Source organism: Salvia hispanica, chromosome 3, assembly GCF_029641045.1.
Source record: "Salvia hispanica isolate PSC_SH4W2 chromosome 3, Shi_PSC_v1, whole genome shotgun sequence".
In the NCBI taxonomy this organism is placed as follows: domain Eukaryota; kingdom Viridiplantae; phylum Streptophyta; class Magnoliopsida; order Lamiales; family Lamiaceae; genus Salvia; species Salvia hispanica.
This window is the reverse complement of record NC_142694.1, coordinates 14,181,682-14,204,554: the sequence shown is the minus strand read 5'-3', so window position 1 is coordinate 14,204,554 and position 22,873 is coordinate 14,181,682. Positions and strand designations below refer to the sequence as shown.

The 22,873-nt window shown below is 34.1% G+C and overlaps 4 protein-coding genes across 6 annotated transcripts; 1 reads left to right on the top strand and 3 right to left on the bottom strand.

The window, feature by feature from the left end:
- Window positions 1–860: 860 nt before the first annotated feature.
- Window positions 861–3,222, bottom strand: LOC125211126 (uncharacterized protein At5g01610-like). Of its 2 annotated transcripts, none has more exons than XM_048110830.2 (2): window positions 2,682–3,219; window positions 861–1,305 (listed from the first exon to the last, which is right to left on the bottom strand). In XM_048110830.2, the coding sequence occupies exon 1, from the start codon at window positions 3,169–3,171 to the stop codon at window positions 2,689–2,691; it is 483 nt and encodes a 160-aa protein (XP_047966787.1). In that variant the 5' UTR covers window positions 3,172–3,219; the 3' UTR covers window positions 861–1,305; window positions 2,682–2,688. The 2 variants fall into 2 exon arrangements, with proteins under 2 accessions (XP_047966787.1, XP_088922969.1); XM_089066843.1 differs by lacking the exon at window positions 861–1,305 and adding an exon at window positions 1,327–2,263 and having other exon boundaries at window positions 2,682–3,222.
- A 7,604-nt stretch (window positions 3,223–10,826) lies between these two features.
- Window positions 10,827–13,170, top strand: LOC125215236 (galactinol synthase 2-like). Its single transcript, XM_048116598.2, has 3 exons — window positions 10,827–11,230; window positions 11,979–12,299; window positions 12,463–13,170. The coding sequence occupies exons 1-3, from the start codon at window positions 10,907–10,909 to the stop codon at window positions 12,829–12,831; spliced, it is 1,014 nt and encodes a 337-aa protein (XP_047972555.1). The 5' UTR covers window positions 10,827–10,906; the 3' UTR covers window positions 12,832–13,170.
- Window positions 13,171–13,648: 478 nt separating this feature from the next.
- On the bottom strand, window positions 13,649–16,483 carry LOC125210754 (ADP-ribosylation factor 1). 2 transcript variants are annotated; one of them, XM_089068852.1, is made up of 7 exons: window positions 16,325–16,483; window positions 15,531–15,692; window positions 15,166–15,236; window positions 14,477–14,596; window positions 14,261–14,379; window positions 14,082–14,163; window positions 13,649–13,985 (listed from the first exon to the last, which is right to left on the bottom strand). In XM_089068852.1, exons 2-7 carry the CDS (start codon window positions 15,676–15,678, stop codon window positions 13,980–13,982), a joined length of 546 nt encoding a protein of 181 aa, XP_088924978.1. In that variant the 5' UTR covers window positions 15,679–15,692; window positions 16,325–16,483; the 3' UTR covers window positions 13,649–13,979. The 2 variants fall into 2 exon arrangements, with proteins under 2 accessions (XP_088924978.1, XP_088924979.1); XM_089068853.1 differs by having other exon boundaries at window positions 15,531–15,685; window positions 16,325–16,482.
- A 1,626-nt stretch (window positions 16,484–18,109) lies between these two features.
- On the bottom strand, window positions 18,110–21,030 carry GLB1 (nitrogen regulatory P-II-like protein). Its single transcript, XM_048111169.2, has 8 exons — window positions 20,743–21,030; window positions 20,563–20,614; window positions 20,433–20,460; window positions 19,527–19,614; window positions 19,216–19,283; window positions 19,053–19,122; window positions 18,500–18,535; window positions 18,110–18,417 (listed from the first exon to the last, which is right to left on the bottom strand). The coding sequence occupies exons 1-8, from the start codon at window positions 20,939–20,941 to the stop codon at window positions 18,341–18,343; spliced, it is 618 nt and encodes a 205-aa protein (XP_047967126.1). The 5' UTR covers window positions 20,942–21,030; the 3' UTR covers window positions 18,110–18,340.
- Window positions 21,031–22,873: the final 1,843 nt, after the last annotated feature.

Genomic DNA, 22,873 nt, shown 5'->3' with positions numbered 1-22,873 from the left:
GAGATTAATATAAAATGGTGCATAAAATTTGTAAGCGGTAAGTTATTCGGATTATATTAAAAATCGTGTACGTACATATTTACATATATATTCACATTTTTGTATAAAAAGCTAAAGAGCAAAGTCGTTTTAATTGGACATGGACTATAAGCTAATAGTAGAGTATATTATTAAAGCTATATACCTTAAACTTGAATTTCATTAGCATGTTAGGTTGGTTTAGTTTTTATACGGTACTCCCTCCGTCCGCCATTAGGAGTCTCATTCCTTGGCGGCACGTGTTTTAAGAAATGTTAAGAAAAGTTGTTGGAAAAAAGTTAGTGAAATAGAGATATTACTTGTATTATTGTATATATTAGTTTTATTTGAAATGTGAGTGGGATGAGTTAGTTGAATGTGAGACCCTATTATCATTTATGGTAAAAATGAACCGCGACTCCTATTCACGGACGGACTAAAATGAAAAAACGGGACTCTTATTTGCGGACGGAGGGAGTATAAAACAAAACAAAAAAAATATTGCCCTCTAACTACTTGGTCTTCTAGACTTCTAGTGTAAATTTGGCGTTTGCATGAGTCACGTTACTCATATGTAGTAAACATACAATGTCCACTCAAATTAGTAATTAGTAAATTACAGTTTTCTCTTCTGAATAATTTAAATTACAATCACAATTCATAGATACTTATCATGAGCAATAATATCTTGTTCACTCAACATTTAGTAGACATACAAAGTCCACTCCACCGATTAATTTCCTACACAATGTTGCATAAGAGCATCATTATGTCTCTTGACACTATTAATACACTTACACAGTAAACTATGATTTGATATTAGCAAAGTGGTATATCTTGAGTTAGAAAGCGACGCAGTATTTTGTATTCATTGAAACAACTGTCTGAGCTACGTACGAAGTTAGAGCCCAGCATCAAATTTCATTGAATTTTACATATTAAATCGATAATTAAACTGTTTGACCCCATTGATTGGCCTTTTGCCTGCTAAGCAAGATAAGGGTAAATGGATAGGAGGTCAGAGAAATTCAAATTTCTGACCAGATCGATGCTACAAAAGTGTCTGCATTTTTTCACCTTTTCATGCTCCAATCTCGAATTTCATTTTCGGAATGCATAAGCATCATTTAACTACTCGTATGAATCAACAAACTGAAGTATGATGGAAAGATGATTTCTTCTGGTGAAAATACCACTCCCTGTCCATCAAAATCGAATTGGAGTATCTTTCCACAGAGAAGTTGTGGTCATAGATTATTTTTGTAAGTATCCCAATCAGAGCTAATCCTGCAAATCATCACAGAAGATACAGAAAAAGAGGATTAATAAAAGGGTGACCTTAGAGACTAAACTATGTAGTCGAAAAGATCACGGTTCCATCTAAAATCATGCTCAGACGACTTAAATTGCTTAAAAAGATAGAACAAAGAGGACATGACAACTGATCACCTAAAGCAGAGAGAGGAGATTCACTGTTCATAGAGTTGCGAAATGTAACACTTAAAAGAGTGATAAAAGTCTGTTACAAGTTTCTATTCATACTGATAGAACTGATGAAGTAACACACTGGCATGTTCTGATACTAAAGGAAAATCACTACACTGACTGCACTTCATTATTCACCTTATATACAATTTTAGAAAAATATATAATAAAGCACACAACTGCAGATAATCATGATAAGATTATGATCCATAACATAGCCAGCAGATAATAATAGTGGGATAAGGCAGTAAGGCACAAATGCACAATCAAGCTATTTGCACAAAATAACAAGTAGAAGACCAGTTATCAAATTTAGATATTCAAATGGTTCATTATTTCCATAACCACCGAAATTTGTCTGCCTCTTGGTTTATATAGCTATTTGATGCTGTATAATGGATCACCACAGCTGAGTAGAAGCGGTGCATGACCTTCTCATATAATCCACAAATGCAAAAACTGACTAAAAGTGAGGCTAACAAAGGTTGAAGTGTGAAATTCATCAGAACCTGCAGTAGCTATGGATGGTTTTTCACTAAAACAAGGCTGTTTTGCCTTTCACTAGGCCTATTCATAAAATTATTGTCTTGTTAACGAAGCACAATTGCACTCTCCAAATTCTCTCCGACTAGAATTATCGATTGACCCCCTAAGCATCCAAATCCCAATGCACAACGTTTTGCTCTTTCTGTTTTGCTGAATACTCTTGTTCTTGTACAGCTCTTTGAAGCTTGCTCTTAGAGTAATCCTCATGGAACACCTAGTGGATTTGGGAAAACTACAATTTTCAAATGACTCCAGAACTTCAGTGCTTGGTTTAACTATCAACAATTCATTGAAATCAATGTTTCTAGCTCTCTGTTCAATCCAGAATTACTCATGCTTTCTGCTCTCATCCAGAATTAACCAAACCACCACTAATTTGCACACCTAATAGCATACAGGACCATATCTACATATCAATGATCCCATTGTTTATTAGCAACTGATAGTGAAGATGATCAGCAGAGAACATTACTCAACCCTAACTCAATGCCACTCAAATAGCCTCAAACAATGCGTGAACACAATGAATAAGCAAAGTGAAATTGAGCACAACAATCTTCATGCTATCATACACTATTAATTTTATCACCAGTTAAACACAAAGTAAGCAAAAAATCCTAAATCAATTATACCTCGATTTTAAATCGAAGAAACAAGAGAATCACTCGTAAGATCCTCCCCGTCGAGGCCATTGCAATCCAATCCACAGCCACATTGGGGACAGATAAAGAAATTATCAATCGCAAAGCCTGCGGATGCAATCCCAACGGAAAATTCGAGCTTATCACCGTTTTTCCTGACCTCGACAATGCTCAACCATACAAACAGCACTTTGACTTGAACGCCAGATAAATTAGTGAGCTTATCTTTACGTATGTAGCCGCTGATGACAGATTTGTAGTTGAGCTGATACGAGCCTTCCAAAGAGAAACTGCAGGAACCGTTGATATAGGCGTTGAATTTTCCGGTTGAATCGTCCAAATCGTAGAGTGTTACACCCTTTGGGAGGATACCGATAGGGAAACCGTAGGATTGGATTGCATCGTACGCCGTGGGAGCGGCGCCGCCTGATAGGAAGAGGAGCGAGAGAACGGCGATCGACGTTTGGATATTCCACTGCATTCTGCTAATTCTCAATCTCACAATTTTATGGATTTCAATTTAACATTTGTTTCTTCACTTAAATTATTAAACAATTAAATACGGATATTGATCTTAAAAATTACTGCGAATGCTAAATAGGAGTATAAAGCCTAACAAGAATTAGTGGGCTCTAATTATGAGTTTCTTGGCACGATGGAATGGAATGGTGGAATGAAATGTGATTCCTACTTTTATTTTATTCATAATGAATGAGTGAATGGATGAAAATGCAAAAGAAATCCAAGAAAATGGACATTTCATTCCTATATTCGTTCCATTTCAACCTTCATTCCATTCCGCTCCCATTTCATTCAATTATACCAAGCAAAATGGAACCTTCATTCCATTCCATCCTCATTTCATTCCATCGTACCAAGCATGAATATGTTGTGTTAGATGGAAAGCCAACACAACTCTTGAATTATTTACTGTATTATTTTTTTAAATAAAATGTGCAATTTATGCTAAAAAAAAGATTATATTCGGATCTGGTTGAAAAAATTATAATCCATTAAATTATAAACTTTAAAAATTACTTCTAGAATTTAAGCAAAATAAGTACTAGGATTGACCCAAAATGTGTCATTTTTAAAAAGCGTAAGCCCATATATGGAGTACTACTACAATTTAACCTTCGATTTTAGGCTACAATTGAAAGGCCCATATATAAAATTGGGCCTTATTTGCATCGTCATATATAATTCTATATTTAAAATTGGGCCAATATATGGAGTATTAGGCCCATCGACGTTGGAATTTTATTTACTGTCGAATAACTAATTTAAAATTCTATATTTACTCACAATTAAAACTTAACTGAAGGTAGTAATAATTTTATTTTGCTCAGATAAGTAGAATATGGCATATGTTAAAAACGCATATATCACTTCAGAGTATTATGCTTTAATTTGCACATTTTTAATAAGAAAAATCAATCGCTCGAACTTGTACTAGAATGAATACCTGTAAATATATTTTTATTATATATACAACAAATTGATATACTAAAATAACTCTGATTGATAACTTTCAAATTTGACTTTGTCAAAAATAAAATAAAACACTGTTTGCATTAATAATGGATTTCATACTCATTTGATTTGCCAATAAATTATTTGGGGTGTGTGTGGTCACACTCACATATCCACATACTATATTCAATAAAGCAGGGAACACATCAATTTCAAAATGTAAGTGTGGGCTATGTATAAGTTGGGGCCAGACTCGAATAGAGACAACCAAATATTATTCCATATTACTCCACTCATTTTATTTCACTTGCTTCCCATTACTCTTTTTATATCACTCAACATTAATCCTAAATTCCTAACTAATCATAATATGTTAGATTATAGTAGTATCATTACGTACAGTTTGAAATTATCCCCTCATCAAAATAAGAATATATCGTCCCAAGACGGATGCTTCACTAAAATGGAGTGTAAGAGAGACTATCTCAATTCCCAACCATCTCTTGGTTCAATTTGGTCTACTACAATATTAACATAATATTTTAATTAATTTATGAATGTGTGAAATAAGTAAAGCTTGTTTATTAGTAGTCCAAGGCTGAAAAACTCATACTACTATATTTTATTTCTTTTTACATTTCTTAATTAATGAACATTTTTTATAAAGAATTTATTGAAACTCTTATTATATCTAATTACTACTCTTATATTCGTGATATCAAAAATAAAATAATTTTTCAAAACTTTATACCCAACTGAGAATTTGAGAAGAGACGACTCTTATGGCGAATGGGAACTTGGATTAAAGAATGATGCCCAAACTTTCCTTATGCGCCAGATTTTTTGATTAATTTGGAAGATATTAGGATTTGGTTGGGTGCATGCGATGGCAGATAAACCTTAGTTCTGAGTTTGTGTTTGCGTTTATTTTTGGTAATAGTACCTAAAGCCCTGGCTTAGATTGTTTTTACTTTTTAGCATTAATTTACTCTTGGTGCTAACTTGGGTTTAGATTTGTTATTGTGGTTTGAGGGTTGTTTCCCTTGCTCATCTCCTTGGCTCGAGCATTTTTCCTTTTATAAAAAAATAAGAGATCTTACTCCCATTTCTGTAGCACGTGTTTAATAAAACTGCTTTTCATTTTTGTCTGCTACGTTTTGTCAATTTGTGGTTAGCGATGTCGCCGTCCCCACTTGCCGTCACATTATTTGTTTTAAGCTTTAAACTGAAATAAAATTCGAGATGCTGCTGTGCACAAGTCAAAGCTCGTGATGTTAATTATTGGGAATAAAACATTATGTTGTTAATTATTGAGATTTGAGGGTGTCCATAATAAATCGATGACAATTGAATAAAGAAATGCAATTCTTATAATGTGTAGCTGTTTATGGACCCTCGATGTCGATCAATTATCGCAGAAGAGAGCAAATTAAAAGGCATGTGAATTTTGTGGTTCTACTTTACTTACCCTTTCCATTATTTCAGCAGTGCAACATGAAAAAAATGTGGATCCAGTTGCTGTCAACTCATAATTTTCCCATTCTTACAACTTTTGAGTGAATTGAAGTTCGACTATACAAATTGTAACGCAATAGAAGTTTCAAGTTCAAGAAGAACATAAATTAAATTTTGGGAAGCTTATATATAAAATTAAAATTTTGTTTTAGCATTAACTTATTTAATCCTCTCTTTGTCCAACCTAAGTGAGACGTTTTCCTTTTCGGTACGTCCCAACCTAAGTGAGTCGTTTTCTCTTTTGGTAATAATTTACCACTCCTATCCCCTACTTTATTCTCCTTTCTCCCGCTTTATCATATATCCTACTTTTTTTTTTTTTTTTTTCTTACTTTATTCTCACTAATGTACGTTAGAGCATCTCCAATGCTATTAAGCCAGCCACTATCTCTCCCTGCCACGTCAGCAGCACTAAAAATCCACATGCAACCTCAGATTTAGGCCAGCCATAGGCCAGTCGCAAAAAAAATAATTCAAAATATACTACATTTACGGAATTAAAATTACGATTAAATTACGGAATTAAATTTACGAGACATATACGGAAAGATTCATTAATTGCATTTAAAAAGGTACATAGATAAAAAAAATTACATTTAAAAAGGTACATAATAAAGAAAAAAAACTATCGCCGTGCAGTCCTCCGTGCCCACAACTCTTCAATTATATCCTTTTGGAGTTGAATATGAGCATCCACTTGGCGCATGTCGGCAAATTCCTTGAGGCGGCCGGCTTCATCGAGAGGTACCCCACGTCGTACGTTAGGGGTGGCCGTTCCGTGGCTTGGACCGGCTTCATCGTCATTGGCCCAACTAAAATGAAAATGAAAACTCGTTAAAACAAGCGGTGCAAATGAAAATGAAACTAAAATCGCGTTTATATAGGTTTAAAAAAAAAATTAAAAATTGGCGCTGGCCGATCGGGCCGCCACAATGGCGGCCAGCGCATCGGCCAGCCACACGCAATCGGCTAGCCTTGGCCGGTTTTTTCGCCGAAATTCGACTAGCCTACTCCAATGGTTCGGCTAGCCGACCGGCTAGCCACGTCAATCGGCTAGCCTACCATTGGAGATGCTCTTATTATCTTTTTTTTTTCTTATGTTATTATCTTTTTTTTTCTTATGTTATTATCTCTCTCCTACTTTATTATTAATAATTTAAGTAATTAAACATCACTACCTAAGTTCTTGTGTCAAAATAGAAAGCGTATCAGTTAGGCTGGAATGGAGGAGTACTACATATGAGACATATTTAAAAAGCAATATTATCCATCAATATAGTAACAACTTAATTGTATTAAGAGTGAATATTTATTACTCACCCTTTATTTTTACCATAAATAGTAAGTTGGTCCTACATTCCACTAACTCAATTCACTCACATTTTATTATAAAATCAATATAAAAAAATGGATCTCACATTCCACTAACTTTTTCAACCAACTTTTCTTTACATTTTTTAAAAAACTCGTGTCTGATCATAGTGTGACTCTTAATCAGAGACGGAGGGAGTATTACATTAAAAATCTACAAAATCTCGAGAAGCTTCCATCCGTTTAATCAGTTAAAGGAACCGTTGGATTAAAATTATAATCTGCTGTCCTTTGTAAATTGTAACCACAATTTAAATTAGGTCCAACTATAATTGAAAGACAAATTAACACAGCTGGTGTAACAGAAACATTTGATCAGTTATAATCTTACCAGTGTTTTTAAATTCGTGCTCATCATATAGGATTATCTCTTGTACTAAAATTTATATTTCTTCCAAGTGGGTAGTGATTTAGATTTTGACTAATATATCCTTAATAGTGTAATTATGGATAATTTTCATTTTAGGGGATTTTAATGTGAAGAATTTCAGTTAATATGGTACATTAATGTGATGTCTGATTAACATAACCACACACATTTTCATTTTTTTTCTTTATATATCTGTATTTTCTTGAGAGTATATATTCTACAAAATTACAAATTTTCTACTTATTTAAAATTGTAATAATTAAAAAATCAAATTTTAAAAATAAAAAATAAAATCAAAATTATGAAATTCCTATAATTAAAAATGTGAACTGAATCATTATTAATATACTATTATTTTTCAAATTTTAATTTATTGCATGAAGAATTAAGCTAAGACTCTAGTACTATATTTTATAAAAAAGAGTAAATATTAAATATGAAGCTTTGAAATATTAAATAAATGAGTTTAAAATGTGATAATTTTTTTGATAGAGGTTTGTAAAGTTTCAAAATTAAGAATTTATATAATTTAATACTATTTTAAAAAGTAAAGAATTAATTATAAAATTATTAAAATTTTGAACTCAAAACTTTAAATTCAATTAGTATGAATAAATCATATCGTATCAATTTTTTTAAATTATTGCATGATAGCGAAATGAGCCAAGAAGTTTATTTATAAATAAAAGAAAAATATTAGTAATTATATATCTTTAAGATATTGAATAACAAGTTAAGAACTAAGATCATGTGATAATATTTTGATCGAATCCAATTATAACGTTCCCAAAAATTAGACATTTACAGAAATTAAAATTTGAGAAAAGTACATAAAAAAACTCAAAATTATGAATTCTTAAAATCAATACTGTAACCTCATTTGGAATTAATATATCTTATATCAAATATAAATGTGTTACATGTTATATTGAATTGAACTAAGGGCTCTAATATTTTACAACAAAAAAATATAAAGTATAATTGTATATTTTTAAATAAACATATAGTACTGTATTAATTTTAAGCATTCGAAATTTTAACATTTTTGAATATATGTTTAATTATTTTGTCATTATTAACGAAAATTGTTGACATTTATTCTTATCTTTTTGATTCATTTGTTTTTAAAGTACATATAAAAAAAATGATATGGATCAATTAATTTAAAGCTGTGGTCCCAGCTAAATCCATATATATTTCTGTTAATATATTTCTGTTAATGAAGTACTCTTATGGAGTAGATCTTAACTAATACTTCTTGATTAGATAATTATATATGTAGGGGCAATAAGGTATATTGATAAACTATAATTTTAATCAAAAATAAAATTAAATACAAAATTACTAATTACACCCTATTATAGCAATGCCATTACGTCTCCAAAACATTTCTCATACAGTAGTAATTATTTCTTGCAATTATTTGGTAACTCTGTCCCTCATTAACCAACTGCGTTGTTCCTGTGGACTCCTTGTATCAGTGACGGACCCAGGTGAGGTTGGGTGGGGTCTGACGAGCGCCACCGTAAACTTCATTCACAGACCTCCGATCAAAGAAAAATTTCTCCTCCCGACCCCACGAAGCTCCGTCTTGACCTCGCGCAGTGGACATCCACCTCATTCATTCAAACTTTGCAGAAAAATGAAAAGAAGAGAGGGATAATCAGTGGGAAGATTAGATGAGAGAGATGGAGAGGGGAATTCAGATCGGTTGAGGAAGAAGAAGCGTTGAAATGGGCTCAGTACGTGGGCCTCAATGAGCAGGCTTCTTTTACATAAATCTAATAAAAATGATTATTTAAGTACAGTTATGTTTATAGTTTTTCTTCTCTATAAACAATAATTCCATTGCATTCTATTATTGTTTTCTAACTTATGATAAACCATTAAATAATTATTTATAAAATATTTCAATATTAGAAATATATATTTAAGTGAGAAAATAAACAACTTAAATCGTACAATCTCCACCCAATAATAATATTCATTTTACCATTTAGGTATGTCTGATAATAGAAGTCTTATTTTACTATTATTAAATATATATGTAGATCTCATATTCATAAATTCATTATAATTCCTATTTTTATTATAAACTAATTATTAAAAATAAGATTTAGATTCCATTTTTTTTTCAAACTCACATTTTTATTAAAATTTGTGTTTAGAAAGGGGTTTAAATCATGGGTGGAGGGAGTCATATTTTTTACATAATTATCTAAATATTATATTATATATGATAATTATTCAATTATTCAATCCCACGAGTTTCAGTTTCTGCGTCCGTCATCGCCTCGTATACTTATTTGTTTATATAGTAGAGATTATCTTTGTATCAAGAATATCTTGCATCTATTTTTCGCCCCTTTAATTTGTTCGATCCTATGGGGTATATTTTAAAAAAATACTCCAAATGACATGACATGAAATATAAACTACGTTCCCATCAAGTTATTTGAAGATTGTATAGATGCGACATTTTTATACAAAGAAAATAGTTTGTGGTATAATCAAATAATTCTCGAATTTGAGAACATTTTAATAAAACAATTATAATTTGGGTTTTAAAATCATTCTCTTCTATATAAAACACTAGTAATACTCTCCGTATCTGTACAGAGTGGACGACACATATTTTAATTCAAAAATTACAACCTAAAAGTATAGAGAAAAAAAAATAGTTGGAGACTTATTAGGCCACACACAATAGCACCCATAAATCTCACCCATTTTTATTAAATTTGTGTATAGTAATCCTATTTTTGGCTCTATAAATATCCTATTTTCACCCCATTTATCACCCTTCACTCCAATGACCAATCTCTTCTCCCATCTTATTTTGACCTCTCAAGAAAGTAAGAAATGAATCTCAATGATTTCCCAACAAATTCTAACGGAATTATGACGTTTCTCGCCTTTAATTTATGTTATTTTACTATTTTATTATACTATTCGATAATATAAAAAATTGAAACATAGTGATGAAAATGGAGATCGTGAATTTTAATGACAGAATTTAGGGCATTATTCAGATGCTGAGCTGAAAGGTAAAATGCTAATGTGGCAAGAAAAAAAAAACGTGAATAAGAGAATTTTAATGATACAGAAAATAAATTTGCATAGATATAAATAATTTGAACAGATTACATAAAACATCAGTGGTCTATATTAAATTATTACTAATATTTGTAGCAGTTAATAAATTGTGGCCAGTAATCCTACATTTCCAGTGGAGTTCTAGTTTCTTCTTCTTATCTCACAATCCAGAAGATTCCACATCCCGCCATAATCCTAAACAGCCGTCCGATCCTATGAAGGTACACGTGTCTTGTGGCGATTTATCATCGTTTATAAAATTAAACACAGTTGTCCATTTTTTTAACTATATAAACTCTACTCCGTCACAACAAATATACTATCTCCAACAACTTAACATCAAAGGAAAAAATTTCAAATTCACATCAGTTTGCAAAACTTGTCCCTTTCCATGGCTCCCGAGCTAGTCACGGCAGCAGCGGCAGCTACAGCCAAAACGACGTCGCTGCGATCGAGAGCTTACGTGACTTTCTTGGCCGGCAATGGGGACTACGTGAAGGGCGTGGTGGGGCTGGCCAAGGGCCTGCGGAAGGTCAAGACAGCGTATCCTCTCGTGGTGGCGGTGCTTCCTGACGTGCCGGCAAAGCACCGCCGCATACTGGAGGAGCAAGGCTGCATAGTTCGGGAGATCGAGCCTGTCTTCCCGCCTGAGAACCAGACGCAGTTCGCCATGGCGTATTACGTCATCAACTACTCCAAGCTCCGTATCTGGGAGGTACTTGCCACCTTAACCACGCACGAGTTTTAAGAAATATAAAGAAAAATTGGTTGAAAAAGTTAGTGGAAGGTGAGATCCACTTTTTTATGTTAGTTTTATAATAAAATGTGAGTGAAGTGACTTAGTGGAATGGGGGACCTGCTTATCATTTATGGTAAAAATAAAGTATGACAATTATTGAAAGACGGACAGAAATGGAAAAGAGTAACAATTAATCGGGGACTGAAGGAGTAGCAGTGACTAAGTCGTGATAAATTATCTATGATTTTGATTTTTTTTTTATGATAGTTTCATCTGTGTTCTCTAATTTTAATAGAGGCGAAGATTTTTTAAAATTAGTACTAGTATTATTAGAAATATATTTTAGTATCCCGCATTAAAAAGTTATTTTAACTGTTCTTTTCTTCTAGTATATACTAGATCGATCCAACTAGTTTAGCATCTTCTGGATAAGGTAGTGTTGCTATAACACCTAGCTTTGCATGCCAAACACGTGGGTTTTCCTGTCCGATTCTGGAAACTTATCTTTATAGATTATAGAATTAGGTCACTCATACCCTTGAAAGGCTTAATAAGGGGAGAATTATCTAAGAATATACAGATGAGATAGAAATATTATCAAGTTTGTGTGATAAGAATGAGTTTGTTTAACATCATGCATTATGTTTTTCATTGATATGGCATTTGTGGGGTGTGATTAATTTTTGATTTGCTGATAATTTTTTTGTTTGTTTTGGGTGTGAAGTTTGTGGAGTATAGCAAGATGATATACTTGGATGGTGACATTCAAGTGTTTGAGAACATAGACCATCTGTTTGATTTGGAGGATGGTTATTTTTATGCGGTCATGGATTGCTTCTGCGAGAAAACATGGAGCCACACGCCGCAGTACAAGATTGGCTACTGCCAGCAGTGCCCAGAGAAAGTGACGTGGCCTGCGGAGATGGGCCCGCCTCCGGCACTCTACTTCAACGCCGGCATGTTCGTCTTCGAGCCCAGTCTTGCCACCTATGAGAGCCTCCTTGCTACCCTCAAGATCACCCCTCCCACTTCTTTCGCTGAGCAGGTACATTATGTATATACTACTTTTTCGGGAGGAATTAGAATTGTAATTCATTTCCGAATTCAACTTTTTGTGGTGCCGGACAATGGATTTGGAATTGAATGCTCCAATTCTAATTCTGCTGGTCCAAAAGGAGCCTAAGTTTTTTCTGATTTGTTTATGGCAGGATTTTCTGAACATGTTTTTTAGGGATGTGTACAAGCCAATACCAAATGTGTACAACCTTGTCCTAGCCATGCTTTGGCGCCACCCAGAAAACGTGGAGCTCGACCGAGTCAAAGTGGTTCACTACTGCGCTGCAGGGTCTAAGCCATGGCGATACACGGGGGAGGAAGAGAACATGCAGAGAGAAGACATCAAGATGCTGGTTAAGAAATGGTGGGACATTTACAACGACCACTCTTTGGACTTGAAGATGTCTCCCACCCCGGCTACTGAAGGCGGCCGTCTGGATCTGCAGCCTTTCGTTGCTGCGGTCATGAATGAGGCTAACGCACCCGAAGTGATGTACGTCACGGCTCCTTCTGCTGCTTGAGCTTTGCTGAGGAGAGGAGAGAGGGCTGTCATAGTAAGTATGGCTTTGAGGAAGGCTGATGAATATATTGTTGATAGTTTGTGTTGGATTTTGCTGTTGGAAACCATCCTATTGCAGTAATGGGAGAAGTAATGTTTGGTGTTAAGCTTAGTATGCCCTTTTAGAGAGATGTTCAATGTATTTCACTAAGATTGGCGTCCAGATTGGGGTATGATTAGTTTCAATACTGTTTTGTTTCTAGTGTGAAACTTTGCCTTTAATTATTTTTATATCAAAAAGCGATGGTAGATAGTCCGATTTATACTAATAAAATGGTGTGGTTTATGGTTTTGAGTTGAATCATTCTTTACAACAAAATTTAGTACTAGTTGCTACGCGTGATTCCTTTAATGAAAATCCCAGTCACACCAATCTCCACCACAGAATTAAAATGCTGATAGTACTTTAAAGTAGAAAAGTAATGATCGACATGATTTTTCCTCCATAAACTCTAATGTTCGACGTTTCTTTTCAGCACAGACTTTTAAAAAGTTGTGTTTATTTAGTTAAATGAAGTTAAACTAATGGTGTATATGAAAGAGGAAAGAGAGTATATGAAAGAGGAAAGAGAGTAAAGAGAGTAAGACTAGATTTTTCATTTTTAGCAATAAAAAAAATGGAAGTAACTCAGGTTAGCCCAAAATAGAATACAACATGAAGTACTACTACTTTATATGGAAAAATCTTAGTACGGACGCCTACTCCATATATCTTTTAAAAAACAACAATAAGTTTACAGAATAAATATTTTGAAAGTGCAAGTGAAATTAGGTAGGTATTACTCCAGTAACTATCTGACTATTTATATATACTCAGCAAAATATATCCCTGAGAATGTAATTTATTAACATGACTGTCTCATCAAAAGTGAAAATCGATACTGGTAGGTAGTTTCGATTACGGAACTCGATCGTATACCACGAAACAGTAGTAGGAAAAAACACACGGTTGACAAGAAAAACTAAAAATTATTAACTACATAAGAAAGGCCGAAAGATGGCAACGTTCTCGACTGGATCCGAGGCTGTCAGCATAATAATGCTAGACAATCGAGTGATAAAGAATGAGCCCCACAGGCCATAGTGCAAGGTCATCTCAGGCAGAAGAGCTTAACTCTGAAAAAAAATGCATTGAGAAGATAATTATAAAATCGGGTTGCACAAAGAATAGGTTTAATTATACTGGGCTATAGTTGTAAGATGCAATCTTACCTTGTTGGCAATGTTGTTCGACAGCCAGTCCAATCCCTCATAGAGACCTTCACCGGAAGTTGCACATGTGCTCTGGATGTACCTGAATTTCAGAAGCAGACAGATGGATGAGTTACATGAGATTCAAGATGCCTAAATCAGAGGGGAAGGTATACATGAGTTATGATAAGAGATTGTACCAATGGCGTTGGCGGAGAGAATGAAGGCCCAGCTTGTCAGTTATTTCTGCAGCATTCATTGCATTTGGAAGATCCTGCTTGTTGGCAAAAACAAGCAGGACAGCATCCCTCAACTCGTCCTGAAACAAAGGTTTCACTCAGTTTGGTGTTGCAGGGCAGTTTCTTTTTTGTTCATCCTAAACCGTATCAAGAAAAGAGAAGTTCAGTGATGTGTACCTCATTCAGCATCCTGTGCAATTCATCCCTTGCTTCAACAACACGATCACGATCGTTGCTGTCAACAACAAAAATAAGGCCCTGGGTGTTCTGGAAATAATGCCTCCATAATGGACGGATCTGCATAACAGATAGAGCACATCAAAATATGGGAAAAAGATCAAAGTTGAAGCTGGTGAAGTTATCATGAGCAGACATTTTTTATAGCACCCAATCATTTAGGATTCTTCAACATGGTTTAAAATCATGCAAATTTCTGAGAAAGAGCAGAGGTGGGGTCATCAAGCCCCAATTGTAGTAGTACTTAAATATTTAACACATAGATGCACACCAGAGGGCATACGCACTTCCAGCAGAACAAGAATAAGGCATTTCTAATGCTTTAGATAAAAAAAGAACATATACCCATTTGATACCCTACTAGCTTTCTTAACCCAAGATACTTCTTAAATTTTAATGAATCAGTGTCTGGTGCAGGAACAAAACCTAGTAACGGTTGGTACCATGCAACTACTCATGGGAAGTCGGGGCTCATCCCCGGTCAATATTGGATCAAACAAAACAATAGGGGGCCGTAGCACTGACTCTTTTTGATTCAATACTATAAGGGATTTTAGCAAGAGAATGATAACCTCGAGACACTTTACACATATCAGGCAGGAAGAAGAGCAAAATGGGGAAATGCATACCTTGTCCTGACCCCCGACATCCCAAACAGTGAAGCTAATGTTCTTATACTCAACAGTCTCTACATTGAACCCTGAAAAACAGTACTTAATCTTGTGAGATTAAGGATTAGACAATTTAAGTTGAAACAGTTCTGATGCAGACATGCAGTTAAGTAATGCAGCAGGACAAAGTTGAACATACACTTAATCCTGTAAAACCACGGATTAGGCAATCATAAAAGGAAATAAGAAATGCACACACATATATAGATGTCTAACCAGGCTCACCAAATTTAAGAGTTTTTTTGGTGTTATTTGTCAACAAATAAAGCATTCTTACATAGAGGGGAATTAAGACTTGGAAAATGCTACAACAAGGAACTTACCAATGGTAGGAATTGTGGTGACAATTTCTCCAAGTTTGAGCTTGTACAGAATGGTTGTTTTACCCGCAGCATCGAGACCTACCATGAGTATACGCATCTCTTTCTTGGCAAACAGCCGGCTGAAAAGCTTCGTGAAAGACAGCCCCATCTTTTAACTGCCAACTAATAGTGCGTAAGCTAAATCAGATCAAAACCAGCAAATACCCAACCTATAAAGCTCTCACGAAAGAAACACCACAGCATACATATTCATTATCATCTGAAAATGAGCATGTGATCTTACAACACAATTCCAACCAAATTGACATCAAAGTTATGCAGGGGATCACGTGAACTTCAATCCAGCCACTCTTACCCATGGTACAAGATCACCAGAACTGAATCTGTTCTATATGCATTCCTTAACATCTTTTACATCAAATAATGCAATCACGCAATATAAAATGAAATCATCAGACAACTATAAGGCGACATATCAGTCCAAAAAGTCAAGCAGAAACTATCAAATCTATATCTGGAGCAAATTAACCTACACAAGCCGACTGCAAAAACACGAGATCTAACACCACGACGATCAGATCGAGCATCAAGCGCAAAAATTGAGGACAAATAAGCGCAATTAGGAATTTAAACAACCAGCTCATGAGATCGATAACCAGGATCTAAAAATAACTTGAATCCAATATTTTAAAGTTCCAAAATGAAATTTTAGGCACAGATGCACAAATCAAACCAGACGACCAGTACAAATCGTCGAAGTTCAGTACCGAGAGAGAGGGAGAATTAATTCTTACAAGAGGAGCAGCGAGGATGGATCGGCGTTTAGAGATCTCTCCAAAATAACGATGTGTGCGAGCGTAACATCTGAGCAGTGCGATATTTTATTGTGGTGCCCCTTTCTTTTTCCTTTTTCTTTTACTAATATTTGTTCTCCAAAATTGAATACTAACCTGTTTCTTTGTGCGCCTTATCTGCTGTAGCTATTTTATTTTCTTGTTTCTATACTACTAGTACGGAATTGTTATATTGCTAACTCAACACTTAGGTGGCGTTTGGTTGTCATGACTAATTATCATGAGACTATCAATCGAGGATTAAATTATGAGATTATTTTAGTTGGAGGGGGAGGCTATGACTAATAATTTTGAGACTATCTATCTAGAATTAAGTTGTATGGAGTCAATCTTATGAACCAAACATGATACATATTTAATCATGAGATTTAGTCTTGCCAACCGAACACCCCCTTAATTGCTAATATGACTAAATAATGGTCATTAGATATTTAAATTACTGGTCTAGATCATCAATCTCGAAATATCAATATGATAAAAAAAAACATCAACAAGGATATTAAGGTCAATTTATAACAAATTAGTTGTAACTAACTTTTGAAAAATATCCCATAACTTTAAAACACATATAACTTTCTCGATTTAAATTATTTTTTTCGCACATATATCAAATTAAAGATAATTTCATAAGGATTCTAACGAGATCTCACTTACATATGTTCCAACGTTAAATTTGAAAAAAATTTGAAAATTTTTATTTTTTTGTACAGCACAAATGTCAACATTGTATATAAAATATGTCAATATAATACATATAGAATGTCAATATAAGCAATGTGTTAACATTCTAAAAGCATTGTGTTGACATTCTCAAAGCATTGCGTTGATATTTTCGAAACGCTAGATTGACTTTTTCATCCAAAATCCTAATTTGGTAGTTTTTTTTATCTTTTTTTTATTTAATTAATAAAAACGAAAATTACACGTAGTAAATTGTAGACCACAAATTTTCTAAAATTCTATGGTTTTAAATTAGTTATAGTTAGCAATTAAATGATGAGTTAGCAATTGATCACTCCTCCTACTAGTACTACTAAATAAGTACTCCAACTTACAATTAAACGGTGCTCATTCCTCGAAATAAAAAAAGTTTATTGGTTGCCATTATATGAAGATTTATTCAAATTTATAATCCCGAATAAGAGTCCCGTTTTTTCATTTTAGTTCCTCCGCGAATAGGAGTCTCGATTCATTTATCTATAAAATGGTAATAAGTCTCACATTCCACTAACTCATTATACTCGCATTGCATTTAAAATTAATAAATATAAAGTGAGACTCATATACCGCTAACTTTTTTTTCACCCACTTTTCTTAACATTTCTTAAAACTCGTACAAGAACGAAATAGGACTCCTATTCGCACACAGTAGGAGTAATTTCTACATTATTGAAAAAAATTGTTTTTTATTTATAATTAGAACACCCCCAAATTTTCAGTAATAAAACTGCATTGATATGTTGGTAGAATGATGCCATTTTAGTGATGCATACCAGACAATAGTGAAAAAATATAAAATGTTTATAATGCAAAATATATGAAAAAATAATGGTGCTGTAATTACAACGTTATTATAATAAAAAAAAAATTAAAGTCATGTTGTAATAGCAACTTTTTAAGAGTCCAATTCTCCATTTAGTAAACTAGATTCCAGAAAGTACTATTCGAAGAAATTTCAAAGTTTAAAAATGGCAGTTTATGTAAAAAATGGGAATGAATGCAACATTAAGGTCTAATGTGACTGGGAATGTTTGAGGTTTGAACTGATTTACATTGTTTTCATTCACAAAACACACAGCCATAATGCCAATCAACGAGAAATCTGTCTGAAGTACTGAATTTATGCACTGCGTTTTTGTTGATCTGTTCTAGTAGAAATATTAAAATCTCAAGACTAAAGATTCAAAATCTCCAACAGTGACAGACAACAAAAAAGGTTGTGCAGTTCTGGCGGGCTTAAGTAGTGGAGGATCCAACGGAGAACATATCATAACGTCCGCCTGTCATCCTTTCAGCCTTCTCTCCTCGCTCGCCTAAATTAGAGCATAAATACTTCATACACAAATGAAAAGATAGAGGAGGCATGAAAATATGTTATATAGATAGGACGCTTACCTGTACGAACTCTTATTATGTCCGCCACAGGACTCACTGCACAGATGACAGACAAAATAATATCAGGACTAGTTTCTCGGTTACAATTTTTTGTTTCTGTTTTTTTATGCTCTCTGTCTGAGGTATTAAAAACTAGTTTCATAGTTACGATTACTCCTTTTGTTTCTCTTGGAAATTAACTTCTGTCTCTAATCCTAAACTGAGCCAAAAAATTTTTTTATCAACATAGACTATTCTATTTGTGACCCCACTGCAGGTTCATTGTTTGACTATGAACTATGACAAGAATCAAGTATCCCAGGTTAAACATAACAGGAAAATAGCAGCATAGACACGAGGGAAATAGCAGCATAAATTCTGAATACAATATTAGTCTCAGTGAAGAGTTAAGACCTCCTTTGCATGAAATATAAAACACTAAACAGAACAAAAATGCAGGATAAAAGATTAATTAGGAAATCACTAGAATTCTAGAAAGAAGTAATAAGTTGGAGGATGAATGAGGTCTAAGAGAAATCTCAGCCCACAAGAGATATCACTTTTGTAGTCTTACCAAAAATCTTGCCATCCCCTATTTCTCCAGTTCTTGCCTGGTCGATTATCTTTGCAATGACTTCTTCGACCTACACAACAAAAAGTAAAAACAAGAACCTTACACGAGTTTTGAGGTGGACATAACTGAATGGCTAAAACAAAAGGTCCTTAGATTCCTATACCTGATCTTTGCTCACAACAATCTCCATCTTTACTTTCACGACAAAATTGTCTTCAGAAAACTCAGAGCCTGAAGAGAGCACATATGACATAACATTACATGAAATAGATTACAAATGGTTTTGAATGCAAAAAACAATAAATTGAACGCTGTTGGAACTGTGCTTGGGGATGGAAGCATTTATCCACCTCCCTACTGTTCTTATGCTGCAGGAATGCATTAGTTGCCATCTTCAGCCCGGGCAGGGACAAAAAATACATTTATAAAACAACCCTTATAAACTGAACCACAGAATTTTGTACGTGCATATACCAGCCTGTCTTTCTGCTGAACCACCTTGAGCGCCAAAGCCTCGTACATCAGAAACTGTAATTCCACGAATTCCCATCTTCAACAATGCCTAGGTATTATCCAGAAAAAAAATGTTCAGTAGCACAGTTTTCTTCAAATTATAACAAGAAGACGTGTTAGATATGCTGAAAACTCCAGAACCAGAAGCAATAGCTCAATCCTGTTTGGGAATAGGTTTCTAAATTCAAGGTTCAATGTAGAAAATCTTGTGGTTTAGCTGAATGATATATATTGATTATTGTTCCGAATTAATAAGAGTCGTGCTAGTAGCTTTCCAGGATAGAGACAGTGTTGCATTCACTGGGACATTATAAGCCATGTTATCACGATTAATGTAATGTTTCCATATCAAAGATGTTGTGTTAGTGATCTTGAACCTACGACTAGTGAGATAGTGATCCTGCCATTTCATTTTTAGAAGTGTAAAGTGTCATTGCAAATTCTGTATCAGATGCACAAATGTCATTCTAAACTTGCTCAAAACCTTCCCTAAATCATGATCATTTCAAATAGTAATGAGAACAATGACGATAACTAAACCCTCAAAACCAAGATCATTAATCATGTACAATGATACTGATTCAATCAACATTTATGAAGAGTTAATTATGCGAACAACAGCTATCATCCACACAACTGTAAACAGAAATGACTATTTTTAGGCATATGAAAGAACATCCTGGTTTATCGCTGAAATTGTTTATGAATAATACTAGAACATAATGTGGATTTCTTTACATGCAAACAAAAATTTAAAGCAATTTAACAACATTCATAACAATTTGCATGCTAGTCGGATTAAAAAATGTGTCACAAACTCCAAATACAATCTGTAATTATAAAAATCCTAAAAATACATATCCTTACCGAAGAAACCTGTTGAATCCTCCACGGCCTAAATCCAAGGTTAGCAGAAGAGAAAAAGGAAAAATAAAAACAAAAACAAGTCAGCGAGCTATCGAGACATGTAAAAACGAGATCAGCACATTAAGCGAACCTCAGAATTGCCTCAACTTTGTAGAAATTAGCCTCAGGTGTGTAACCTACAGCTACAATGTCAGAGGCAATTCATCAAACAGTTAGTCAGCTATCGACATGTACGAAAATATTCTCTATCTTCTGCTGAGTACGCAATGCTAACCTAGTGGCAGGGTAAAAACTATTTCCGTCTGCATACCTGGAGAACTCTGAGCTCTAATAATCGGCAGGGAAGAGCCATTTGCAGTGTAGTGATGGGCGAGGCCGAGCGGAGGAGGGCGGAATTCCGGAAGGCCATGGAGGAGCGAAATGGAGGCAAATTTAGGGAAGAGGTGGTGGCGAGAGTTACAGGAAGAGAGAGCAGTGGTGGAATTTGCAATCGCCGTAGACGCTGCCATGGGAGGATTTCGAAAGCAGCTGGTGAAACAAATTGTTGATGTTAAGCGGTTAATGGTCAGTTTTCAGTTTCACATACAGCTAAGTATGACTACTACACTTAACTGGTAATAAGTAGTACGGAGTACAATTTTAAAAAATGACTAAATTAGAGAATTATATACATAAAATAATTTTATTTTAATTGAAATTGTTTTGAAAAAAAAAATCAGAAAATCTCATAGTGCATATATTTAAACTAAAAAAATGTTTAAAATAGTAAAAACTTATGTACTTGCAAACTATAATTTGTCAAGTAAAAATGATAAAATATCAACTGTACTTTACATATTACATAGGCTAAGGGTATCCACAGTCGTGGCCCTCTTGGGCATGCCCAAGCCATCATTTTTTGGGCATGCCCAACAAACTTAGCACTGCCCATGAAAACTTGACCATCACAATTTTGTTATATTTCAAAAATTAAAATCATTTTCATACATTTTTCGTTACATGTTAATATTACTAGAATAAAAATTATTGGACTATAATAATTAAAAAAATCTAAATTAATTTTAAAAATTTTGACAATTACAAGTAAATATATTTATTGAAAATTCAAATTTTAATTATTTCCGTAATTAGGGTGTGAATTGAAATCACAATCCTTAATTAAAAAGTTCACCAATTTAAAAGGGATTTAGTTTTAGAGATTGATTTGTTTCTTAAATTAATGCTAAATTTTTTGAAAACGGTCGTCCTCTTTTCCGTCACATACTCTCTCTCTCTCTCTCTCTCTCTCTCTCCACTTCATCTTCTCCAAAATGCTAAAATTAACACAAAAACTGAAAAGAAAAAAAAAATTGAAACCATGGCCCGGGCCACGGCTCTCTGCCCTCTGCAGTGACGAGCCGCGCCTCGCGCCCAAGGTCCTCGGCCAGGCCGAGAGCTCGCCTCTCTCTCGTCCACGCCCTGAGCCGCGCCTCCCTTCCGCCTCAGTAGTAGGGGGCCGCGCATGGCCGACTCCGGGCCAAGGGCCGCGGCCCTCCCAATGTGTATACTCTAAAAGAATCATAATAACTATGTTTACTTAAGTCATGGATTTTTTTATCCTTGTATATCTTGCTAACTAATTGTGTTTTGAAAAGATAAAAATAAATAATTAAAATAAAGAAAAAGTAAAATAAAAAAATTAATAATATAGATAAGAGTCTTCTCTACTTTTTAAGTACTTCTTTTATTTTTAACTTTTTATCCACTTTAATTATTTATTATTATTTTCTTTAAACTAGTGCAGAAAATAAAATGATTCTATTAATTTGGAACGAAGAAAATACTCAAAAAGATGTTAATGACTATTTTTATTTATTTATTTTTTATTTTTAAAATAAACTCCTAAGAAAGGAGGAAATTACAACTGAGGTTAAGAGGGCTCGAACTCGACACCTCATACATTGATGGCTAAGCACCTTGCCGCTGGGACAAAGGCTATAGACAAGATGTTAATGACTATTGTGTAGACAAAACTTGTCAAGTTATAGCAAGCTATGAGAAAAGATGACAATGAAAAATACTCCCTCTGTCCCACTTTATGAGTCCCGGTTGAGTTCGGCACTGGTTTTAAGAAATATAGAGAAAAATTGATGAAAAAAGATAGTGGAATGTGAATCCTATTTTTATATATTAGTTTTATAATAAAATGTGAGTGGAAAAAGGTGAGTGGAATGTGGAGCCTATTATCAATTATGGAATATTCCAACGAGACTCTTAAAATGGGATATTCAAAAGTAGTAAACCAAGACTCCTAAAGTGAGACAGAGAAAATATGTCAAATGCATGAAAAAGGAATCAACGAAATGCATAATTTATTTGGGAAAACAAGTGTACTTTCATGACTTGTAAAACACAAAAAGTGGAGTAGTACTCATTTCACAGAGAAGAGTGATTTTCAAACA